The 22,406-nt window shown below is 38.9% G+C and overlaps 1 protein-coding gene across 1 annotated transcript in view; it reads right to left on the reverse strand.

Annotated features, from left to right (window-relative positions):
- Positions 1-22,406, reverse strand: part of CCDC149 (coiled-coil domain containing 149) — a 50,895-nt gene that overhangs the window by 7,423 nt on the left and 21,066 nt on the right. The window contains exons 4-11 of the mRNA XM_080638898.1: positions 21,438-21,545; positions 14,857-14,973; positions 13,227-13,399; positions 12,065-12,137; positions 10,673-10,757; positions 9,259-9,403; positions 3,091-3,167; positions 1,687-1,719 (exon numbers count right to left, since the gene is read on the reverse strand). Of these exons, the coding sequence (XP_080495024.1) occupies positions 1,687-1,719; positions 3,091-3,167; positions 9,259-9,403; positions 10,673-10,757; positions 12,065-12,137; positions 13,227-13,399; positions 14,857-14,973; positions 21,438-21,545 (811 nt within the window). The remainder of the gene's footprint in view (positions 1-1,686; positions 1,720-3,090; positions 3,168-9,258; positions 9,404-10,672; positions 10,758-12,064; positions 12,138-13,226; positions 13,400-14,856; positions 14,974-21,437; positions 21,546-22,406) is intronic.

Here is a 22,406-nt window from a genome sequence, read left to right on the forward strand (position 1 = left end):
GAAGTTGGATTACACACAGGGAATTTCCATTAGCTGCCGTGTAAACTCCGTTTCATAATTTATACAGCCTTATGTTCCTCTATTTAATGAATTTTTCAAGGACTTTAGTGAAAAGCATACAGATCTCAAATATATATATATATATATAACCAAACAAATCAGTTTTCAGTAGTAGTAAATTCTTCAGTTCCTTCTCCAGGGTTCGGTAACCTCTCAGCCTCTGCTGCACCCTGCACCGCTGTAACTGGGTAGACTGCTGACTATACTCAGCAGCTGCTGAGCCCATTATTTTTCCCTTGCCTTTGCTTCACACTGATTACTGCAGAGCAAGAGGCAGCGCGGAAACTTTCTTATCATCCCAGACAGAAAAAGGCTGAGTCATGGCTGGCTCTTTTCTTAGACTTTTTTTTTTTTTCAGGGGAAATCTCGAATTTTCAGGAAAGGATAGATTAAAAAACAGACAGAATTACCTACTGTGAGAGGGATAAGGTGGTGTTTACTATGAACTATTACTGAATGCACAATATATTATGTGTGCATATTTGAAACACAATGCACCTAAGACAAAGCAATTAATTAAATGCTTCTGTGAACATCACATTCTCTGCTTCCTTCTCAAGGCAAACGGGTTCCTAAAAAGAAAATCAGAGCCAAATCCATGCCCCAGTTTGATTTCTTTCCAGCGATGAGCCTCACAAGAGATTTGTTTAATTAAAGCCCATTTTCCAGACAGGGGAAGCTACAGTTTGTGGTAGGTAGAATCTGCAGAAAATGAACTATGCTACCAGCTCCACCTTTCAAAAATTAAATATGCAGTCTTGATTTAGCTTCCCCATCCATGCACTGTACAAAAAGCAGATGACAAATATGTCACCTAACAAAAAATTAGAAGCGGTCAAGCTCTTTCTTCAATAGCATAAAGTTTCTTAACATCGTTTATTAACACCATTTGGAAGATATTAATATCATGGTGACAGCGGATGTTATAAATGTTATATGGACAATGATGCCTAAGTAGGAACATTAACTTCAGATTAAAACCCTGCGATTTATAATATATGTTTCGTTTTGTGCTAGACTGAACATCAGCTTCCAGCTCCGTATTTTTTCCAATGAAAAAAAGTTCAATTCTCAAGCAAATAATAGTTTTTGTCTCTGGATTTAAGACTGACTAGGCTGAGATACTCCTCATGTTCTGCCCCTCACCAGAGCCAACATTCAGCTGCAGAGTCCACTGTGGTAGTTTCCACACAATTTGTTACACGCTGCTGTTCTGTGCAGCAGAAGCTTTTCATGCTCTGAAAAGAAAATTGGTGACCCACCAGGTGTTGCAAGGCTGTTTCTGACCACCTTGGGACTACAGTGCACTTGGAAACAAAACTGCACTCTTTATTTAAAAGGCAAACGTCAACTCAACAAACCTTAGGGCTCAACACAACTTGAAATCCAGTGTAAAATTCCTTTACCACTATTTAACATTGTCCTTTCTTACTATTTTTCTCAATTTAAAGAAATTGTCTTGTAGAGCAGTCTCTATTTCTCCTGTGGTCATCTAACTTGACCGAACATCCTAACCTGATGGATATAAAAATGTTTACATAACATTTCTGTTTATTTCCATGCAGTGACAATATCTAACGTACTGCTAAAATCAGTTACTAAAAATATATGTTAAGCAGAACCTACTCCCAAATCCCACTGAGATATTGTAGCTCAGGCCTTCAGGCAGCAAAAGAAAGGAAGGAAAGAGACAGTTGTTATTGTACAAACATTCATTTGATGTCTTACCTACATAGAACAACAACGGTGCAAGAAGTTCCCACTGTCCCTTTGTTTTAATATATTTTGCACAGATTAGAAACCCTGCATTTAGCAGGGTAGGAATTTCATTGAAATTTTTTAAAAACAAACAAAACCCAACCAACTAAAAAACCCAACGAAACAAACCTACAGTACCTTAAACTGGTGAATTTATGACACACATCTGTATTAATGGACAAAAGCACATTAGCAGGGTCTTAGACAAATAGTTCACCTGCATCTTTTGGAGAGCACGGGCAGGGACAAATGCACTAAGTACACTATGTATGGTTAAGTGACTAACTGAAGAGTAACCCATGGAAACAAATTTGGGACCTTCAGTTCTGGAAAGCATCAAGAAGAGAGCCAGTTCCAGAAAGGGGATTGTAAGCTAAAGAGGAAATACACCACATCAGGCCAAACAGCTGAACACTGCAGGTTTGTCACAAGGTGTCTTCAGCTTTGTCAAATGTCTTCTTCTAGATGGAAGGGTTAGGTGGAAAAAAAAAGAGCCAAAAAGAAAGAAGCCTAAACCACACTGCCTCCCACCCCCAGCAGCACTGACAGGAAGCCGTAAACAACAAAGCCTAATGATGCAAACACCAGCAATGGAGTAGCATAATTTACAGTGGTTAAAGAAGACACAATTAGGTGTAATGGGAAGAAAAGAAGCAAAAAGTAAATGTAAATTAAATATTGCACATTTTACTAACAGCGAGGTCTATTAGGAAATAGAGTAATCTCCCATTACTTGAGTAATTCAAAACCAAATACAATACTTAAGATGCTACAGGGAATAAGCCTGTTCTGGAGAGATGGACTAGAAAATTTAAGATAATTTACATTTCAATTTCTTAGAGTTTATGATTTTACAGAAAAAAAGCATTAAAAATACAGTGACAGAATCCGTGGAAGTTGCAAGAAGTAAAAAATTAATAAATACAACTTGCTGAAAAACATAATGGCCAATATCCTGTGTATCAGTTTAGACAATGTTTCAAAAAAGTAGTTCTCTTTTGTTTTTTGCCTGAAGACTATGGAGACAATTCAATTATTTCCACTATGTAAATTTATTTGTTTCTAGTATAGATATTTGACTTCAAGTTTAAGAGAGTCTGGTGACCTGTGGTTTCAACTTCACATTTATTAGGAGTTTCTAATTTTGAAAATGTGCTGAACAGCACATTCACAAAATAACTGTAATTGAAAAAAATACAGCCAAGGTTTTCTTAGGTGCAAATATACCATTGAAACTAAATAATGCAAGCGGTTCTCTTGAATTTTACTAACCTGGAAGACTCCATAAGCCAGCAATTTCCAAAGTTCTTAATTTCTTTTCTAGTTCTGCCACTCGATTACCTAGAATTCTTGGAGAAAGAAAACAAAAACAAAAGCCAGGGAACAGTCAGCCGAGATAAGTTTCCTTCTTATACTAAGGTAACCAAAGCCCAATTGCTTACAGACTACAGCTGAATTTTTAACTTGTTACAACACTAGTGCACTAAACCTTTATACGGTCATCTCTTCCCACTAATGGCAATGGGCAACCTCTCCCAGAGTTAAAAGAAAATGAAAAACAGTTATCTATTCTATCCCATAGCTTTAAAAAATAGAAAAGGTCTGGGATGTACTGGACATTCAACCTTTGTCCTTTGCTAAAGATGAAGAACAGCAACTCACAATATATCTACTTCCTCACCTGTAAATATGTCTTCCCAGTTATTTTTACTTTCTCTTACAGCAAAAAAGCAGAAGATAAAAGCTATGCAGACAAAATACAGAAAACTCAAGATAACACTTAAATTGATTTTGAAATTCTAAACCACAATTTTGGCATAGTCCTTTATTCACAGAGGTTTCTCTGTCACTAAGATTGCTTAAAATGGCAAGGAATATCTTTTCTACTACATCTTTTCTTTTTGTGCTGAACTCTGTTTTCTACTTCACTAAAAAGCTTCAAGCTCTTTAGTGCCTTTATCACCCACTCCTAGTTTTCACTGCATTTCTTGGGTCATCTCTTCTTTTGTATCTGATTCTTACAAAATGCTATTTGCAGCTAGCTCTCCTGCAGGATTTAACTTTTAGTCTTAATTCTCTCCCCAGATCAAATGAGAGATTTCCATCTTGCAAAGAAAGCTCTTTTTTCCAATGATTTTTTTGAAAGTATTTCTTTCACAGGCACAGCAAGTCTCCTGGAGTCAGAAGTCTTTAAATAAATCCCAAACAATACTCAATAGAGTGAGAAACCTGGATGAGGCAGCAATTCTAAACATGACAGCAGAGATAATAGACAGTGAGTTTTACTCATCAAATTACAGCAACAGGGTAAGTCAGTTAAATTTGAACTCAATGCTGAGAAGCAGCATATCACAACACAGCTAGGCAACAGCATCTTCCCATGCTCACCTGAGCTGTGCAATACTGCACTGCGTGCTCTCCAATGAGGGTTTTATGCTGCAGACATTTGAGCGTACTGGGAATGTCATTATTGACAAGATGGCAAAATCTGGGAAGGACATGAAGAATAGCAAACCCAGCAAATATCAAAGGGGCTAGAAAAACTGATTAACAAGGACTATTTTTTAAATCTCTGCATAAGGGCTCTGCAGTGACACTATAAAAGCCTGTAAGCATTTTAAAGATTACAAAAATATCAACATGAGAGAGAGAATGTAAAAGAGAAACAGAAAGCTTTTAACAGCTATCAAAGAAAGCACTGACAGGTACAAGGGTGTGTATCAACTAACAAACAAACAGTCCATCACATTTACAAGCAAAGAAGAGAAGACATTTGGGAGCAGTTATGTTTATTTCCCCATCGAAACTCAGTAATCAAATAGGTTACCAAGGTTATGATGGATCTGTTACTGTCTTCTCCAATGACAATTAAAATTGTTTAAGTCTAGATTTCACTTTCAGAATACTTCCATCATAAGAGACTTGGCCTTAACAACTCTATTTTCATATCCCAGTGCAGGCCAGACATCCAGCAACTGCGCTCTGCAGTACAAAGGTGATGGATAAAGACACAGAGCAACTTTCAAGAAGCTCTACTGGGAGCCCACTCCTATCTTTGTGTCTAAGGTCCCACCAAGGTTCAGCTGAAGAACATGGAGTTCCCCTGACTTAGAGGGGCAGGAAACAGACAGAGATTCCATGTCATATTAGTTTATCGAGGGAGATGACAAAACAATGTTGATTTGGCTAATGCCTGTCACCACAAATGGATCACAAGTTTAGTACTTCTGCCAGGAAAAGAAAAAATCCTTATTATTTTCATAAGTAGTTCACCAGTAGTTCCAGAGCAGAAAACTGTGGAAAGATACTGCCCTCTCTGTCAGCTAGCCTATGGCAGAAAGAAACTCAACCCTCTGCATCAAGTTCAGTTATTGCTACAGCTCTTGTTATTCAGACAATAGCAAAGTCACTTTTCTTTTACTTCTCTTACATGTTATAATTCATTTATCAGCTGTACCACACAATGTCTAAACGTTTTGGAGGAAATATATCCTGATAATTTCTACTGGATCCTCAGAAGAGGTGCTGAGCTATTTTTTAACCTTTGTTGCAGGTTCTCACATAGAAGGATCATTCTGCTGCTCTGAACAATGGTTAGAAAAAAGAGAGGACAATGCTTAACCCTATTTCTTTCATGCAGGAAGAGAGAAAAATACATTCAGTGATGTGTATGATTCTAGTTTGCTTCAAGCCACGTTACTTGAAGACAGCTATGGGAGAAATGAACCCTACATAAAGCTGCAAGTTCTTACAGAGCCATTTTTTTAAAAACAGATGTGCAAGCAAACCTGAACACCGTGTGGCTTATCCCATTCCTTTCTTTCCCCTGTGACCTCCAGATAATTTGCCATCTCCATATGTGAAGATGGAGAGAAGATGTGTGAAGACTGAGCTGTGGTGGCCTGGAACAGCAGGTATTTTTAAAGGGGTTGGTAGCATCAAATTCCCTAATCTATTTTCTTATCTCTAGCCATAGTGGACCAGATCCTTTGACTAAAGTACAAGGATCATGTTGACAAAGGTGCTGACAGCTATTTCTGTGGTTCTCTGGTCGTGTGTCTAATGCAACGAGGAAGTTAGTCTAAACCTCCCTCCAGGATAAGGTTTAACAGAGATCTATTTACCTAACAGCAGCAATGCTCCCACCTGAATTTAGAAGCTCCCTGTTGGCACTTTCATGCTTCCCAACATACATGGCTGTAATCTGAAGGGAGCTGTGCTGATTTACAGCACCTGAAATCTATTCACCTCACTTTCAATTTAGATCTTGCTACAGAAGACATACAGACACAATCACCCAAATGTCTCTTAATAGGGTCCATCACGGTCACGTATCTAGTTCTATACATCACATGGAAACATTTACAGACTGACACAATCCTTTTTGTCATTTGGGTCGTGACTGAGCTCACCCAAGTTAGAACTGTTAAAATTAGTCCAACATGACCAAGTAGCAGAGCCGCTTCTACTGCAATTTCATCTGACTTACATGGGTTCTGGCAATTTCAGGAATAAACTGCACTAAAAAGAACATCTAATAAACCATTTACTGCTGGCGGAAGAAAAAAGGTTTTTTATCCACTTGCTAGGCAGGGTTAGGACTGTTTATTTTTGCATTTCTATAACTATTTAATCTTGCAATACATTACTGCATAGAGAACTCATTTACAACTGCCTTTTCAAATTAAGCTAATGTGCTTGTGAGGAAAAACATAGGATGTTACTTAAACTTAGCAGTACTGGCTAGAAATCACCTGGGGAAAATGACCTGTTTTCTTCCCAAACAACTTTTTTTTTCTTAAAAGTGGCGCTAGAAAAATAAAGGCTGGATTTAGCCTGATTGTTCCTAGGCACATACTCCCACAGCTCCTTCTATCACGTCACATATTTAGAAAAGCGACAATAATAATAGTGTGTCTGTTCCAAGAGCAAGTGGCAACGGATGTTTTTAACAACAGCATAATGTCAGAAAGTCAACTTCAACAGCACATCCAAATTCTAATCTACATTTTAAAAATCCACTATCTTGTTATTGCTTCAGTTAATCAGAAACCAAATCTACCATTCTGCTATTGTAAATTTACACAGCCATCTCTCAATCTGCAAGCAACAAAAGAGGTTTTGGTTTTACAGTAGGTTAACTGTTCGGAGAGTTAAGTTCATACAGTCTGAAGTCTCATTTACTGATAACAGAATCACTAACAGGTCAATCATCCATCAAACATCAAACTCAGAATTACTCTGAATGAAACAACTACCCCAAAACCTCACATTCTTTATCCAATAAATCTCACTTTCTTCGAACAACAAACTCAAAGAGTAACTGTGTCCTCCAAACTTGCTCTTTGCGCAGGCAAAGCCAGGCAAACAGGACAGAGGGGTGAAGGAGAAGACTTTTTCTACCTTCCAATTTATGTAAAACCTTTTGTCACTACACTCCCTAGCCCCATATCTTTCTCAACTTCCTGCTTTGGAGAATGGAGAAATATCTTCAACAAAAGAATGCATCTTCTACTAGTACCAGTTTATGGATGTTTTACTTGTGCACTCTGACAGATGGGCAGTTTCTTTTCAGGAATCAGCAGTCTTGTCTTGTAACTTCTTGCATGGCAGATAAGTGCTCTCAATAACCAGCTAATGCACCTCAAAAAAGGGATGTTTTTCCCTGATGTCCTATCTTGCATTTCTTTTTTTCACTTTAATGTTTTTATGCCTTAAGTGTTTCTACTTGGAATAGTTCTAATTCCTTCTAGCTTCTTAAAAGCTTCTTTAATCCAACTAAAGCCAAAGGTGACAAAAAGAATGAGTATACCATACAGGAGTGCTGCTGAGGCTCTTCACTCAACTTGTCCAGGATTTATCCTTTCCTTTTCGCCACCCTCCGAAGCATCTTGAATGCATACAACACTACAGCTCTGAGCACAGTCCTGACCTGGGAGAGATATGGACAGTCACCTCCCTCTAAGACCTGAACTTCTATTAGGCACAGAATAACAGTTTGTGCACACATCCAATCTCTACTCCCATGGCTATGTATGGCCATTTGGGTATGCAGATAAAAGAATCATATCTCCTTGTGAAAGGAGACCCATACTCAATAGTTGCAAGCCAGACAGTGGTATGAGAAAGTGAAGCCATCATTGCAGTGATACAGTTGAGAGATACAAAATTAAGAAAGAAGGTTGCTATAGTTATAGGCAAGAGTATGCAAACTAGAACACTGAGTAATGATACAATATCTGGATGTAAAAGAATGGTTATACCTGGAATAACAAAAAACAAGCAAAAGTTGTTCTCTGAATGTTTTCCTTCTGAATGTTATACTAGCAGTGAGAAGGGAGTAAGCAGGTGTTAGCTCTTCATTAGCACCGCTCAGTGCAGGAACACCTCTTGCATTACCTGACACACTAACAGACATGAACTGACTGAGCTGCCATCAGTTAGATATGGGCTATATTTTCACCGCTTTAGTCTCCCTTTAGGCATTTGCTTTCTCAAGAGTATTAAGAGTGGCTATAAACTGCTCCTCTACTTCTATTGCCACATCACTAAGGATTAGGCAATAGAGTCTGCCTAGTATCAGAGTTACCAATTCTCAAAATGAATCATCTATTCTAGTGCAATACATTTTACTTTGGTACTACTCCTTCCTTTCATGAAAGATGTCTGCTCATTTCTGGCATCTGGTCCTGATGTGCTTTTGAGAAGCCTGAATAACCTCTGATTATCAGTACTGACTCAGGGGTAAAGAAATAAAATAGAATAAATAAATAAATAAATAAATAAAATACCCCTGAGCACAGAATCATGAACCCTTCCCTAGCTCTGATTTTCATACACTGCATAAGGACAGTAATACCAGAATGTTAGAAAATGTGTCAAAAATGATTACATTCTGCCATGATAGGAGCTGTGCAAGACACAAAGAATTCTACTGATGAGTAGAACAGCTGAGAGTAAACAAACTCTCCCTGAAAGTTCAGTTCACATTTAAAAAAACAAATCACACAGTAGCAATCCAACCATGTTTATCTTCTCCAAATTTTGGCAAAGTAACTACAGGAGCAACAGCTATCATTTGTATGACACACAGGCTGGTAGCCTGTGACAAATGTTACGATAAAACCTTTCAGATCCTTTTCTAGGTGCAACATTTACTATGCCTGCAGTGTTCATTAGCAAATTCCTACAAACTGGTAACAACCAATTACCACATACCTTCTCCAGTTAAAGGCTGTCCCTCTTCCCAGCGGCTTTTCTTTAGCCCTCCCTATGACTACCTGCTGCAAGCCCTCCTGTGTTATTGTGGTTTGTCTTAAACCTGAGCAGCAAACCTTGCCCAGTAGAGGCAGACAGGTCTCTTGTCAATTCCAGACTTTACTTTGAAAATATAATTTTTCTCTATTTTTCTCTATTTTACTTAGAATTCATGCAACCTACTTGTTGGTTTGCCTTTGGTGTTGTATGACCATGTTTTTCTCATGGATAGTTTCCAGCAATGCAGTGGCCAGTGATTTGAGATCTGATATGGACTGTGGTGTGGCTGGTAGGCTACATCCATGATCCTCTGACAACAACTCTTGGACTGTAATATTAAAAACACAAATGAGTTTTGGCTTCTCATGTAGAGAGACATGACACAAGCATTTACTTAGCACTAAAGAACTTTCTCATTACTGAAATTAATATAGATATTGTTCCTTTCGCTTACAATTAAAACCAAAAGCCGAGAAATGTAATCTCTAGCTGGCATAAAGAAGGTGGCTTTCTAAGCTGATCATTATTCCACAGCAATTGCCAGAACAAATATAGGCAGACATACCTTATGTTAACTTAACACTGCTTTTGGAAAATTATTTTTGTTCAGAAGGAAACAAGCTCATTCTTCTACAGGCCGACAGATCAGTAAAAGTCAGTCATTTCTCTCCCACTTACATTAGAACATAAGCCCACAAAGAAGCTTTTATATTACTTTTAAGAATAATTACATCCTTCAGGTTATTTAAAACTAATGCTAAAATATAGTCAACCATGAACTTTTCCTCTGCAGCTTTTACAGCCTGTATCTCTCAACTATATCAGACAGTTTGCTAGTATCTCTAACTTCTGTAACTAGAATCTGGCTGTGCCTCTTTACATATATAATATAATTTATCTGTATGTATGAAAGTACATGGAGAAGAGGGCAGAAGAGAAGTCAAAAACAGAACAGCAAGTTTCAACCTACCATGACAAATGCTACTGATCTTGTGTGTATGAATACACCAACACCTAACAGTAGGGTGCCAGGCGTACAGTTTTGCTCAAAGAATTTTTTCTTCCCTTTTCTTTCCTAACCTTGGTATTTTCTTTGAAGGGTGGAAAAAGAGATTACTCCATTTTGCTACCCATGAAGAAACATGGGACAAAAGGCTTTCTTGCAAAACATCAGAATGTAAAAGCTTCTAAAAATAGTATCAGAAAACTTGACTTAGGGCTCCTCCTCTGCCACCTAGTCTATGAATTGACTAGGAATATGAATTGTGATTACCATTCTTAGCAGAGCAAAGAGATGAATAAACAAGTGATTTGTCAGGGTAAAGCTGCAGAAACGTTTACAGATTTAAAAAAAGGTAAGACTGACAGGGGAGAGAACAAATGACGAAAGAGTAACAAAAGGAGCAGCAGTACTGAAGAGGCAAATTTCATACTCAACTGAGAAAAGGACAAAAAGTTAACACACAATAATAAATAGGAAAGAGAAGAAAGATTTTGGTTTGGCCGATAAGGAAAGGGTTACTGAAATTAAGAGGTAAGACAGAAGGAGGAAGGAATTCAGTGGGATAAGCAACACCATGCTGCACTGATGTAATACCTTGCTTTGCAGACAGGACTCCAGTCAGAGCACTGCTACTGGATCTACCATGAGTCTTTGAATTCTTTCGTCTCTCTAGTGCAGTCTAAGGAAACAACAAACATCTTGCTTAGAAAAACAGTAGCCAACAAACCCTTTTGTTAAGAGTAAAGAAACTGGAACTTTGTATTTTGGTCTCAGAACAACTCTGCAGGCCCTAGAGCTTACACCCATAGTAACTCATGGGAGTGTGATCCCTGGAGTACTATTGTCCAGCCAGAACAGCTCTTGCAATGTTACAAAGACTTACTCTGTCTCACTGCTCTTTACTATAGTCTCCCCCACCCACAACCCCAGTACATTTTTAAGACTTGCCTACTGTTTAATCGTCTGAGTGCCAGTGAATATACTGAAGTATCCTGCAGAGAATATCAGTTGGGAACAAAATCAAGACTTTTCCCAGCATTTCTTTGGATAGGCTTCAAAGCGAAAGCTCAGGCTCCTCTATCAGTTTCTAGAAGCCCTTTTAGTAGCAAATACTGACTTTCAGGAATTAGCAGCAGAATGATCCTGCTACAGAAGTCCAGCTCTTCCAAACAACTGAAGTTCTGTGAAACTGAGCCCACCAACATGCTCATTTCTCACCAATAAACTAACTCACACTCTGAGACACCCAAGTCATAAGTGTGAACAGACACTGAAATTGGTACTTTGAGGAGCTTTGTTCACGCACAAAAGCAATTAGTGCTGTGACTGTTTCATAGTGACCTAAATGGTTAAGAAGTCTTATTGACAGTCCTAAGACAACCCTTCTCATGCCCTGACAAGCAGCCCTCCCTTCCCACACCCCAGAATCACTTGCAGAAGGAAATAGGGTGCTTGACTTCAGGAAGAGCAACAGTATTTTCCCCTCAGGATTCAGTCCTGAAGGTTTCATGCCAAACAGCATGTATCTTAAGCCAGGAATGGAAGAATAATGAAGACTTAGCAATCATTAAGACATCTGAAGAAATGTATGGCCGTTAGGGAACACGGAAATGATGCCTGCTTGTGACAGCAACACAGCTGCAGTCATTCACCACACACTGCATGACATGCTACTTTTTACCTACCATCAGGCTGGAAGGCTGATCACCCTCCCAGCAGCAGGAGAGCTTCAACACCAAACTTAAAAATATTTAATTCATTTCTCTAAATACTCAGTGTGTAGCTTTTTGTACTACATCAGCTAAGAAGCCTACAAGGATGACTGAGCATGTAATATGTATACATACTAATATGGTCAGAATGTTAATGATGGATTTTTCTTCGAAGACACAGTTTTGTTCTTTAAATGTATATGAACATGAGAATGAACAATAACCTCCGTGAACAATGAAGCACAGTTTAGATGATAGACTGAGAGGATCTTACCTTATATTTGGCAATATTAGACTTCAGAAGGTTGACTTCCTCTTGAAGTTGTTTTAATCTTTCTTGAAGATACCTGAAAAAGAAACATAACCCTTTACTTCATGTTACCTTCAAGTACTGCCTCAAGCACTCCCCTTTACTATTTGGCATGTCCTGTCTTTGAACTACTGAGAGGTTTTTTCCCTCTGCAGTTCTGTGAGGGATAAAATAACAAAATCTTACTGCTCTTGACCCCATAAAACTTTAAGTAGGGAAACAAATGGCATCAGGAAAGGAGGCTGCTCTTTGGTTCGATTTGTCAAGCATGATGCACAACCATTTTATATCAGTCCTTAGGTTTTGGGGGAGGGAAGCTAAAAGGATGTATTTATGGCTACATGAAATAGGAAGCATTTAGTCGTGTCCTCTGTACTTGAAGGTTTGTGAGATGGACACATGAAGATTTGTATATATGTCAACACAAGACTCAACTATGCAGAACATTTGCATTGCAATATCCATCACTTACATGGCACTTCTCATTAGCAATCACAAAGTAGAAAATTTAACAGTATAGTTGAAAAACGGTGTAACTGAAACAGTACAGTTCTTCCTAATAGAGTTTATGCACTTGGATTAGATGGCTATTTCCACATAGGAAAATAGCTTTTTCATGTATAAAGGGTTTATGAAATACCCTCTTTCATGTAGTGCAACTGCAACTGAATTAGGGTTTGTGAATATTTAAGTATTTCAAAGGGAAAAAAAAAAAAAAAATCATCTCACTGCCAGGGAAGCAGGAGGCTTAAATTGATACAGAACTCTGCAGGCCATCAAAACAGAAAAAAAAGCCCTGGAGTTGCTGGGAGGAAGCAATGCCTTTGGTATTACACTTTCCTACCTGAAGTATAAGTCTCTATAAATGGAAAGTGTCTTACAAGATCTATTTCACTTTAAGGCAATTGTTGACATTAAGGGAGGTGTCTGCTATGGCTCTGTCACTGACTCTTAGCAGAGACCATAAACAACATTTTTTTCCCCAAGCAAGTGGCAAAAATATCTGATAACTTTTATCTTTGGATCTACCTGATCTCAAGTTTTGTTGCGACTGACTTCCTGATGCTCCTATTAAAGCAATACACTGCTTGTTCTAGGGTAACACTAAGGTTTGCAGTGCACTCACCTGTTCTCCATACACAAAGCATCTACGTCGATGATACGGTTTTCATGCCCTCCTAAGACATGATTAAGTTCTTGGTTTAGTCTGTCAGACTTATCCTGGTAAAAAGAGCGTTCCTCTTTCACATCTTGTAACTCATCCAGTGCAGCCTGAAGATCGTATCTCAGAGTCTCAATCTGAGAAAAAAAAGGAGAGCTGTATGACCATTTTGACATTTAAACAAACAGCTACATAGCACCCAAACTGAAAACAACAACAGCACTGCACTGCATGTCTGAACAGGATTGATACTGGACAGTTAAAAGTCTTTCCAAAGCTCATAAACCCTGGTACTTTTACTCTATTTTAGTATTATTTGATTAATTTGAAGCTAAGTAACTTTAGCAGTTAAACTTGTTTTATAAAATTTCTAGAAAACAATTAAAATGTAACAGCAAAAGAAACCTTAATCCATACTATGCTTCTGCTACAAACATATGAAGCTGGTTTTAGCATGTAATTTCTAGGAATTGTGGAATGAACTCAACTGAGTAAGAATCTGACAAATTTGGAGGATGATAAAAAAGTCTGTAAGGGGGAATATATATTAATGTACTAATTTCAGCAATGAAGTTCCATAGAACAGGAAAAAGAACTACAAAAAGTATAAAGTAAGCCGGCATGGAGTTGACAGAGTAAGCTTTGCTATAGCAAAAAGGTGAAGGAGTGCAACTCCTTCAAGAATAAAGAGCTTCAAACTTCCAAGAGGAAGAAACAGAGAGTGTGAGAAAAGTCTGCAATGAGTTGAGAAGTCTCCACTGGCACCTAAGGAAACACTGGTGAGTCAGGAAGGAAAACAGAAGACCATGTGAAAAGAGGCAGACAATGAACAGGGAGAACATGAGCTTGGGAACAGAGATACCAGAGAGAATCACATTGGAAGAAGACCAAGTGCACCCAACAGTCCTTCTGACAAGCTAAAGTAGCACTGCACTTGAGCGAACACTGAAAAACAAGAAATATACCTTCTCCTGGATCACAGAATGGCTTATTCAGGGTGGAACTGGTAGGAATGAATGCAGGAACACAACCCCCCAAAATTTTACAGAAAGCTATCTATCAGGATTAGGGAAGCAGTCTGACGAACTGGATGCTGCATGGTACAGTGTTAATACAGGTAGGGAAAAGAGGCATGGTGCAAGAAATTTTCAAAAGACAAAGAAATAGCTAAGAGGCTGGAGGAAGAGGAGACTAACAGCACTATTACAGACAATTTGATTCAGAGATATCTTTAGGAGTTGCATCACCCACCACATATTGTGTTAAATACTTGTAACAGCTTTCACTAATAAGTCTCTTTCATCAACATGCATCGACAATATTCAATTGTCACAAGTTGTTGCTGCACATTATAAAAAGAGGAGATCCAATAATCTAAAGAAGAAATTCCTGGGAATAGGAAACTCACTCTAACCATGTATGCATGCTTAAGTTAGTGCTCAGTAACAACTATTTCAGCAAAAATCCCGACATCCTCACCACTATTGGCAATGTTAATCAGCTACCAGCCCTTCAAACACAACAGAAGCAGTCATTTACTTGTGACTGCACTAGCTCTTTAAAACACAACAATATATGCCCATTTAGTTATTACCTGTTCTCGAGCCTTCTCCAGTTGTTGAACAAGGTCTTCCCGTTCATGTGCTGCAAAGTGGCGAGCCCCAACTTCATCGTCTCCAAGTCTTTGCTTTGCTATTGTCATTCGAAGGAGCTGACATTACAAAAACACATTTGGTAAGCAAGAGAACACAGGCTATAGCATCACAGTACATTTGCAATAGGAAGAGCAAAGCTGTTACGGAATTCATCTCTTTGGGCCAAACAGCTGGTATTATTTAAACCAGAGGGAATTTTCTGAGCTGAGGGTTCAATCTTGTTCTCAGTGAAAACTTCCAAACATGCAAATCATCAGCGGGAGCTGAATTAGCCCCTGCAACAACAGTCACCAGAGTACACAAAGATGAAAAACCAAATAAAATAAACATTGACACCTGATCAATGTTTTTTAAGGAGTGACAGGATCTAATCCCGGTCAGACTAAAACTAGAGAATCCTCAGAAAGCCATTTTAAGATGTAAATCTTAAAACTCTCTGCAGCAGAGACCTCCTAGTTAAGAATAAAAAGGCACAAAGTGGCTTGCTCAGCTACATCTTCTGATACCACTCAAAACCCCACTGTGCCACATCACTGCAGTAACAGCTGCTAATACTTTTCTTGTGTGTTATATTTTTCATCTACTCACAAAAGTTAATTCATTTTAACATGAATTAGGAAAAAAATAGGCCAACAACAGAAAGACCTGGCCAAATGCTAAACAACTGATGAACTCATGAGCTTTGTGACTGCTGAGAACAGCCTGATTTGAATTAATACACAGTTATATTTGATATCCAAAGCAAAAAGCAACTACCTTTTAAGAATCATGGAGCATTAAAATAACACTGTATAAGGCATTCAGCATTTACAGTTGTTTATGCTGAGCAAAACAAGGCAAAAGTGTTGCCTCCCCATGGCCTCATTTGTAGGAGCTTCACAGAGACTAGAGAAACTCACCACAATAACCAGCCTGACCTTCCCCGTATCTTTGACTGCACCAAGGAATTAATGTACATCATTATATTGCAGAGTTAGAAAAAAAATCAATCTTCTGAAGTAGAAGATTGTACATTAAAATCTATCTTTGGTATTTATGGGATGCCAGTCACCATAGCTGCAATGTGCCAATTAAAATCCTGCTGATGCAAGACAGACTACCAAAATCATCCTTCCCACTTATTTCAGCTCCAGTTCAGTGCAAGTCAATGAAGCTAGTACAACTTGTTCTGATAATCACTTCACTTGTTCAGGGAAAGCTGTGCTCCCAAAAGTAACTGGTTTTGGCAAACTACATTTCCCTGTCCCCGCAGGGAAAGTACAGACCACTGCACAGTTAGTAAGGCTGAATGGATCCAAGGAGATGTAATTCCTATTAATTTCTTTATCAAAACTAGTCAATCAAAAAGGCAACTAGCAAATCCTGGAATGGCTTCATAGCTATGGGACTTTAGCTTTTTTTTAACGCTAAAAGGCTGATGAACAAAAGGTATAGTAATGTGCTTTAATTCATAGAATCATAAAATCATAGAATAGTTGGGGTTGGAAAGGACCTCAAGATCATCTAGTTCCAATCCCCCTGCCATGGGCAGGGACACCTCACACTAAACCATGTCACTCAAGGCTCTGTCCAACCTGGCCTTGAACACCGCCAGGGATGGAGCATTCACAACTTCCCTGGGCAACCCATTCCAGTGCCTCACCACCCTCACAGGAAAGAATTTCTTCCTTATATCCAATGAAAACTTCCCCTGTTTAAGTTTGAACCCATTACCCCTTGTCCTATCACTACAGTCCCTAATGAAGAGTCCATCCCCAGCATCCTTGTAGCCCCCCTTCAGATACTGGAAGACTGCTATGAGGTCTCCACGCAGCCTTCTCTTCTCCAGGCTGAGCAGCCCCAACTTTCTCAGCCTGTCTTCATACGGGAGGTGCTCCAGTCCCCTCATCATCCTTGTGGCCCTCCTCTGGACTTGTTCCAACAGTTCCATGTCCTTTTTATGTTGAGGACACCAGAACTGCACACAATACTCCAAGTGAGGTCTCCCGAGAGCAGAGTAGAGGGGCAGGATCACCTCCTTCGACCTGCTGGTCACACTCCTTTTGATGCAGCCCAGGATATGGTTGGCTTTCTAGGCTGCGAGCGCACACTGGAGCCGGCTCATGTTCAGTTTCTCATCAACCAACACCCCCAAGTCCTTCTCTGCAGGGCTGCTCTGAATCTCTTCTCTGCCCAACCTGTAGCTGTGCCTGGGATTGCTCTGACCCAGGTGTAGGACCTTGCACTTGGCATGGTTAAACTTCATGAGGTTGGCATCAGCCCACCTCACAAGCGTGTCGAGGTCCCTCTGGATGGCATCCCTTCCCTCCAGCGTATCAACCGAACCACACAGCTTGGTGTCATAGGCAAACTTGCTGAGGGCACACTCAATCCCACTGTCCATGTCACCGACAAAGATGTTGAACAAATTCAGCTAGATTAATTCAATTTCTAGAATCTCTTGCTAGTGACAGAGGCAGTAAGAAACAAATGTAAATAACATTTTGAGGACTCAATCTTGTTCAGAAAAACTGGAAATGGGATGGGGAAATCACACTTTACTAATGCCTCCAATGCCTGCAGCAGAGCATAACTTCTGCATACGCTCGGCACCAGGCTGGGAACTGGATCAGAGCTGTGACTCATGCACTATGACCAACTCTCCTCCAGCCCGGGAGGGGGTGACGCAGAAAATGCAATTATAACTTCAAGCAATTATTATTTGCAAGGTCAAAGAGTCTGCCAATGAAAGGAGAACTCTCTATTTACTACTGATTTTGAAATAAAAAGAACAATAAGGAAAAAAAAAGGTATGAAGTCTTATGAAAAGAATGCTTCAGGAATCCAAATTCAGCCAGTAAATGTAGCATTCTAAACATACATAAAGTAAAATACCAATCCATAAAACAACAGAGCGTTTCTTGCAGACAGTTGGCCAATCAGGGAGTTGACAGGGCAGAACAGGCCAAGTCCTTTAATTCGGCATTGCGAATGTTTCATGAGGAAGCATCACCTGCCATAAAATTCTCCCCTGAAAATGCTGTGACCCAAAGAGACACTAAGTGTTATGCCAGAGCGTTAAGGGTTTATTTCACATATTAGTGCTTTGTTATAAACTTTATACACCTGCCCTCTGGCTGCTGTATTTTTATTTCAGTCATTCAGAAATCACTGAGGAAAAGAACGTTCAAGTTTATTCTGCAGCTAGAGACCAGGTAAACGCTACCCCTTGGGATTCTGTGAACAGCAGCCACAGCAAAGTGGATTTAAATTAATGGCACCTTATCAGAGATAGCTCCTGTTTGTCAAGAACCTATGGATTGTTAACCAAAACAATCCAGTGCTGCAAGCCACTAGTCTTTATTACTTTAATACCACAGCTTTTTCTTAATCAGTGTCCACTAAAATAATAATTGATAAAACAGCAATTCTGTAACAGCCCAACAATGCCCCAAAGGGGCTGCACTGCAATAGCTGTTGTGCAGGCTAGGAGTCCACAAACAATGCCTGTGCCCAAGCTGTATGTTCCTGACTCACAATAAAACATGCAGAAGGGGAAGGGAAACAAGCACAACCAGTAAATTCTTTGTGGAAGGCAGAAACCATTGTGCTTAGCCAGTCACTGACAGCAACTGTCTTCACCACGGTGTCTACAAAATCTTAAAAAGTGGACCAGAACTATGCAAATTTGCTACTTTAAGTCCCAGTTCTGCCAAGACATATGCACCACATTTCACATTTCACACTGCTGCTGCATGAATCATTGTCTGCCTTATAATAACAAACTGCCAGTAACACGGCAGCCATTGTTTTCCATGCATCTTCCTCTTTCTTAGCACTGCCCTCGACAGCTTCAAAACCATTTCTTTGTGTGGGTAGGCATTCAGCTGCAGACAACTGAGTCATCTGGTCTTCCAGAAGCCTCTGTTTCTCTTACGCTTTCTATTTTTACCCTTTTACAAGAGAGAATTAGATTTCCTAACTATCTTCTCCTAAGTTTCAGTAATTGTTCTCCAAGCATGGCTGCCAGAACATTAGGAAGAAAAAAAGGTTTACAAATAACTATCATAAACACAGAATAGTCTTCATGTGTCAGAGCTGATAAAAGACTGTGATCAATCATAAAAAATAAATAGTCTTAGGTATCTGCTGGTGGAGCGCCGCAGTCTATTGCTGTATTTCTCAAACTGCAGCAACAAATCCTTCCAGAAACTGCCTGAAAAAGTTTTATTATCTGTGCCAACAGAATTCTAGTTGAAATTAAAAGAAAAAAACAATCCAGTTAAGCCAAATGCAAGTAATTTGTTATTGCTAACTAATGGCATACTTCATGTGATTCCAACAAGTAAAATGTCACTAGTTTAAGGTCTTCTTGCTAATCCAAGTGACTGTATCCTACTAGCAGCAAACACTAAAGTGGTGAAAAACAAGTCAAGGTATCAAAACATTCCCTTATTGATAGAGCTAATATGTGATATTTAAAGAGGTTTTTTTCTTTTTTGGTCCTACAAAGCTCTTGCCACCCAGTGACAAAGCCTGTATGAGTCACCCCTGCTCAGACACTGGCAGAATTGTTCATCCATAAGCAGCTTCACTGGCTGCAAAAGCAGCTGTTTGTTCATCTCTCACCAGAAGTAAGGTTGACGTAGACCAGCTGGGCACGATGCCCTCCCTCACTCTGGAAAAAGCAGAGAGAAGAATGCAGGGGGGGAAATGTAAGAACAAGCAAATTATTACAGTTCTTTGTTTTTGTATATACCATGCATTATCTGGACTCCAGTGCCTGAAGTAACCCAGCTGCCAGTACAGGAGAACTGATGAGCAGAACAGAATGGCTTCGGGAACAAGCCTAGAATTTTATCACGGAAGCTCAGAGGGAGCAAAATCTGACACAGGAGGAGCATGTTAAATCCCTCAGAGAGATAGCAATGCTTTTTTAGGCACTTCAAAACCCAGCAACCTGACTAAAATAAGCTCTATTTCTCATTTACTAGGAAAGGGAAGAACGTGTTCCAAAAATGAAAATCCTAGTCTAAATTAATCCCTGTCTGATGCAGTCCTTTCCTCCCCTTCTTTATTTAGTGATGCACTATTCTGCACCTTTGGGAAAGAGGCATGGTGGGCAGAATACCTCTTTCTGTATTTTTCCATTCGTTGTAAGGATTGTGAATTTAAATTCATGCTGAGAATACAGATGTTACAAAGATGACCAGCTAATATCAAGTGAACCCACAGAGGCAAATCTAAACAAAGCCAGTTCAAGCACAGAAAAGTAGGCGCTGTGTCACCCAGCAATTGGAATAGGTACATAACCTTGATATTTAAATATGCCTTAGTTTTACTACCTTGTGTTCTGTTTGTACTTACAAACCATTGTTATCTGTTCAGGACTGGGTTGGGAAAGGCTGTATGGCATAATATTGGTAGTGAAGAACTGCAAGGCACTGTCTTCTACACTGTAATATAGTTCAAACAATAACATGCAAATGAAAAGAAACACTGAGAAAGCTGGTCTTTGAAGACTTGAGCAAGTGACAGTGAATGCTGTGCATGCTACAAATTCAGGTCTTCCTTGACCCTTTTCCAGCTCCCTACACACCTTCGAGGTAGTCTTTTGTGATAATGAATAAAACTTCATTACCACAATATACTTGAGTTTAAAATAAAATAAATAAAATAAAATTTACTTAAATGGAAAAAAAACAACCCGAAAACCAAACCAAACATCTGAATAATTAAAAGCTGCATCATTTTTATTCACATTTTTAAATTCAGGAACTTTAAACTGTAGTTGAGGGAGGAAAGTTATTATTCATTATTTGTGTCATTTTTTACTTCGTTAACCACCCCGACTCTCAAATTCAATCTCTCACTAGTTTGATCTCTGAATGTACTTTTGCATACAGCTCCAGCTGTGAATGTTACACACATTTGGCTTGAGTTTAAATATTTCAATTAACAGAGACAACAGGAGTTTGATTAATACCAAATGGCAGATTTTGAGCAATGTTCCATATAACTCGCTAAATTTAACAATAAAATATATTGGTTATGTAAGGGTAATAGGATGAGGGCTTAATACAAAGCTCACTGTATATGTGATCAACTCCTCCATATTTTTGAAGGGAAGAATTATGCCTCCCCTGGTTTTATAATCTAAAATCTTGCATTTTCATTGGAAAAAAAATAATTATCGCATGATGAAGACAACATGTTTATCTGTACTTATTTGTAAGAGGAAATACCACTAATAAATTGTATCAAAAAGAGAAAGAACGTCTGACAGCATTAAAGGAAGGCTAGGTACAAAATACATAGTTAAAGACAATGAAGCAAAAGCAGCATACAAAAATAATAAACTGCACTTATTTGTATCCTGTACAAGCTTCTTTTGTTCTATTGTTTTGAGAATTTACTGTAATCAAAGTATTCTAGAAGTTCTGTTATCCATTGTTTCATTTGTTTTCCTAAGAAGCGGATACAAAACTCCAACCCAGTTTGCAGATTCCATGCCATTTACTGATAACAAAAGTTATAATACCTTATTGTCCCCTTGTACTTCTCCTAGTCTCTGCTGAAGCTCTCTAATCTCTTCTCCAAGATGTTTGTTTCGATCTTGAGCCTCACTCAGTAGTTGAGCAAGATTTGCCTAGAAAATAGTAAATATCAGTCAGAAGTTAGTGCCTATGGAGAGAAGTGTTAAGTGGTGATTGAAAAGAAACCCTAGGCTTACTTCTTATCTGCCAACAATCTTTACTTTTATTGTTGTTGGTACCTAGACTTCATGCTTCATGACAGAAATAACAACAGAAGTCACCAGGGTTCCTTTAATAGTAGGAAAGACATACAGCATGTGTGCATGCACACTCCCAGAACAGCACACAAACCCCAAACAAGACAAAGGGGAAACATCCATGCAAGTTCCGGTATCTTGGTATCTTGGCTGGTGGGAAAAGCAAAATACAGAGTACTTTGATAATATTTATACAAAGTTGCCAAAATAACAGTTTTAAACTTACATATCATTAGACAAAAGCTACAGCTGAGGAATAATTATTATATAATTAAACTCCCTTACAGTGCTTAGAGCAGATTCACAGCCAGTAAAGAGGATGCCAGCCAGAGTCCCTACTCCTATATGGTGCTGTAACATGGATATCTAGTAGCACAATGCTTCAAATGTGACCTGATTTGTGATGTCAGCTACTGTGTAGACATCCAGAAAAATAAAGGTGAAAGCTAGAGATTAATAAACAAAACACCTCCCACCCCAACCCCAAATAATCCAGGTCAAAAGTTATCATACACATCAACCTACTGAGTTAGGATGGCAAGGGGTCTAGACTATAATTTTACAATTAAATTCCAACAGCTTGATCACTAACAAAAAAACCCCAAATGCAATCTCCTCCTTTCCTATCTGTGATATCTGAAAATATCATAGTAAATACTGCAGATAAATTGATTGTATTTTATCTTAAAATTCTCACGAATACACAAACATTGACCT

Source organism: Psittacula echo, assembly GCF_963264785.1.
Source record: "Psittacula echo genome assembly, chromosome: 1".
NCBI lineage: Eukaryota > Metazoa > Chordata > Aves > Psittaciformes > Psittacidae > Psittacula > Psittacula echo.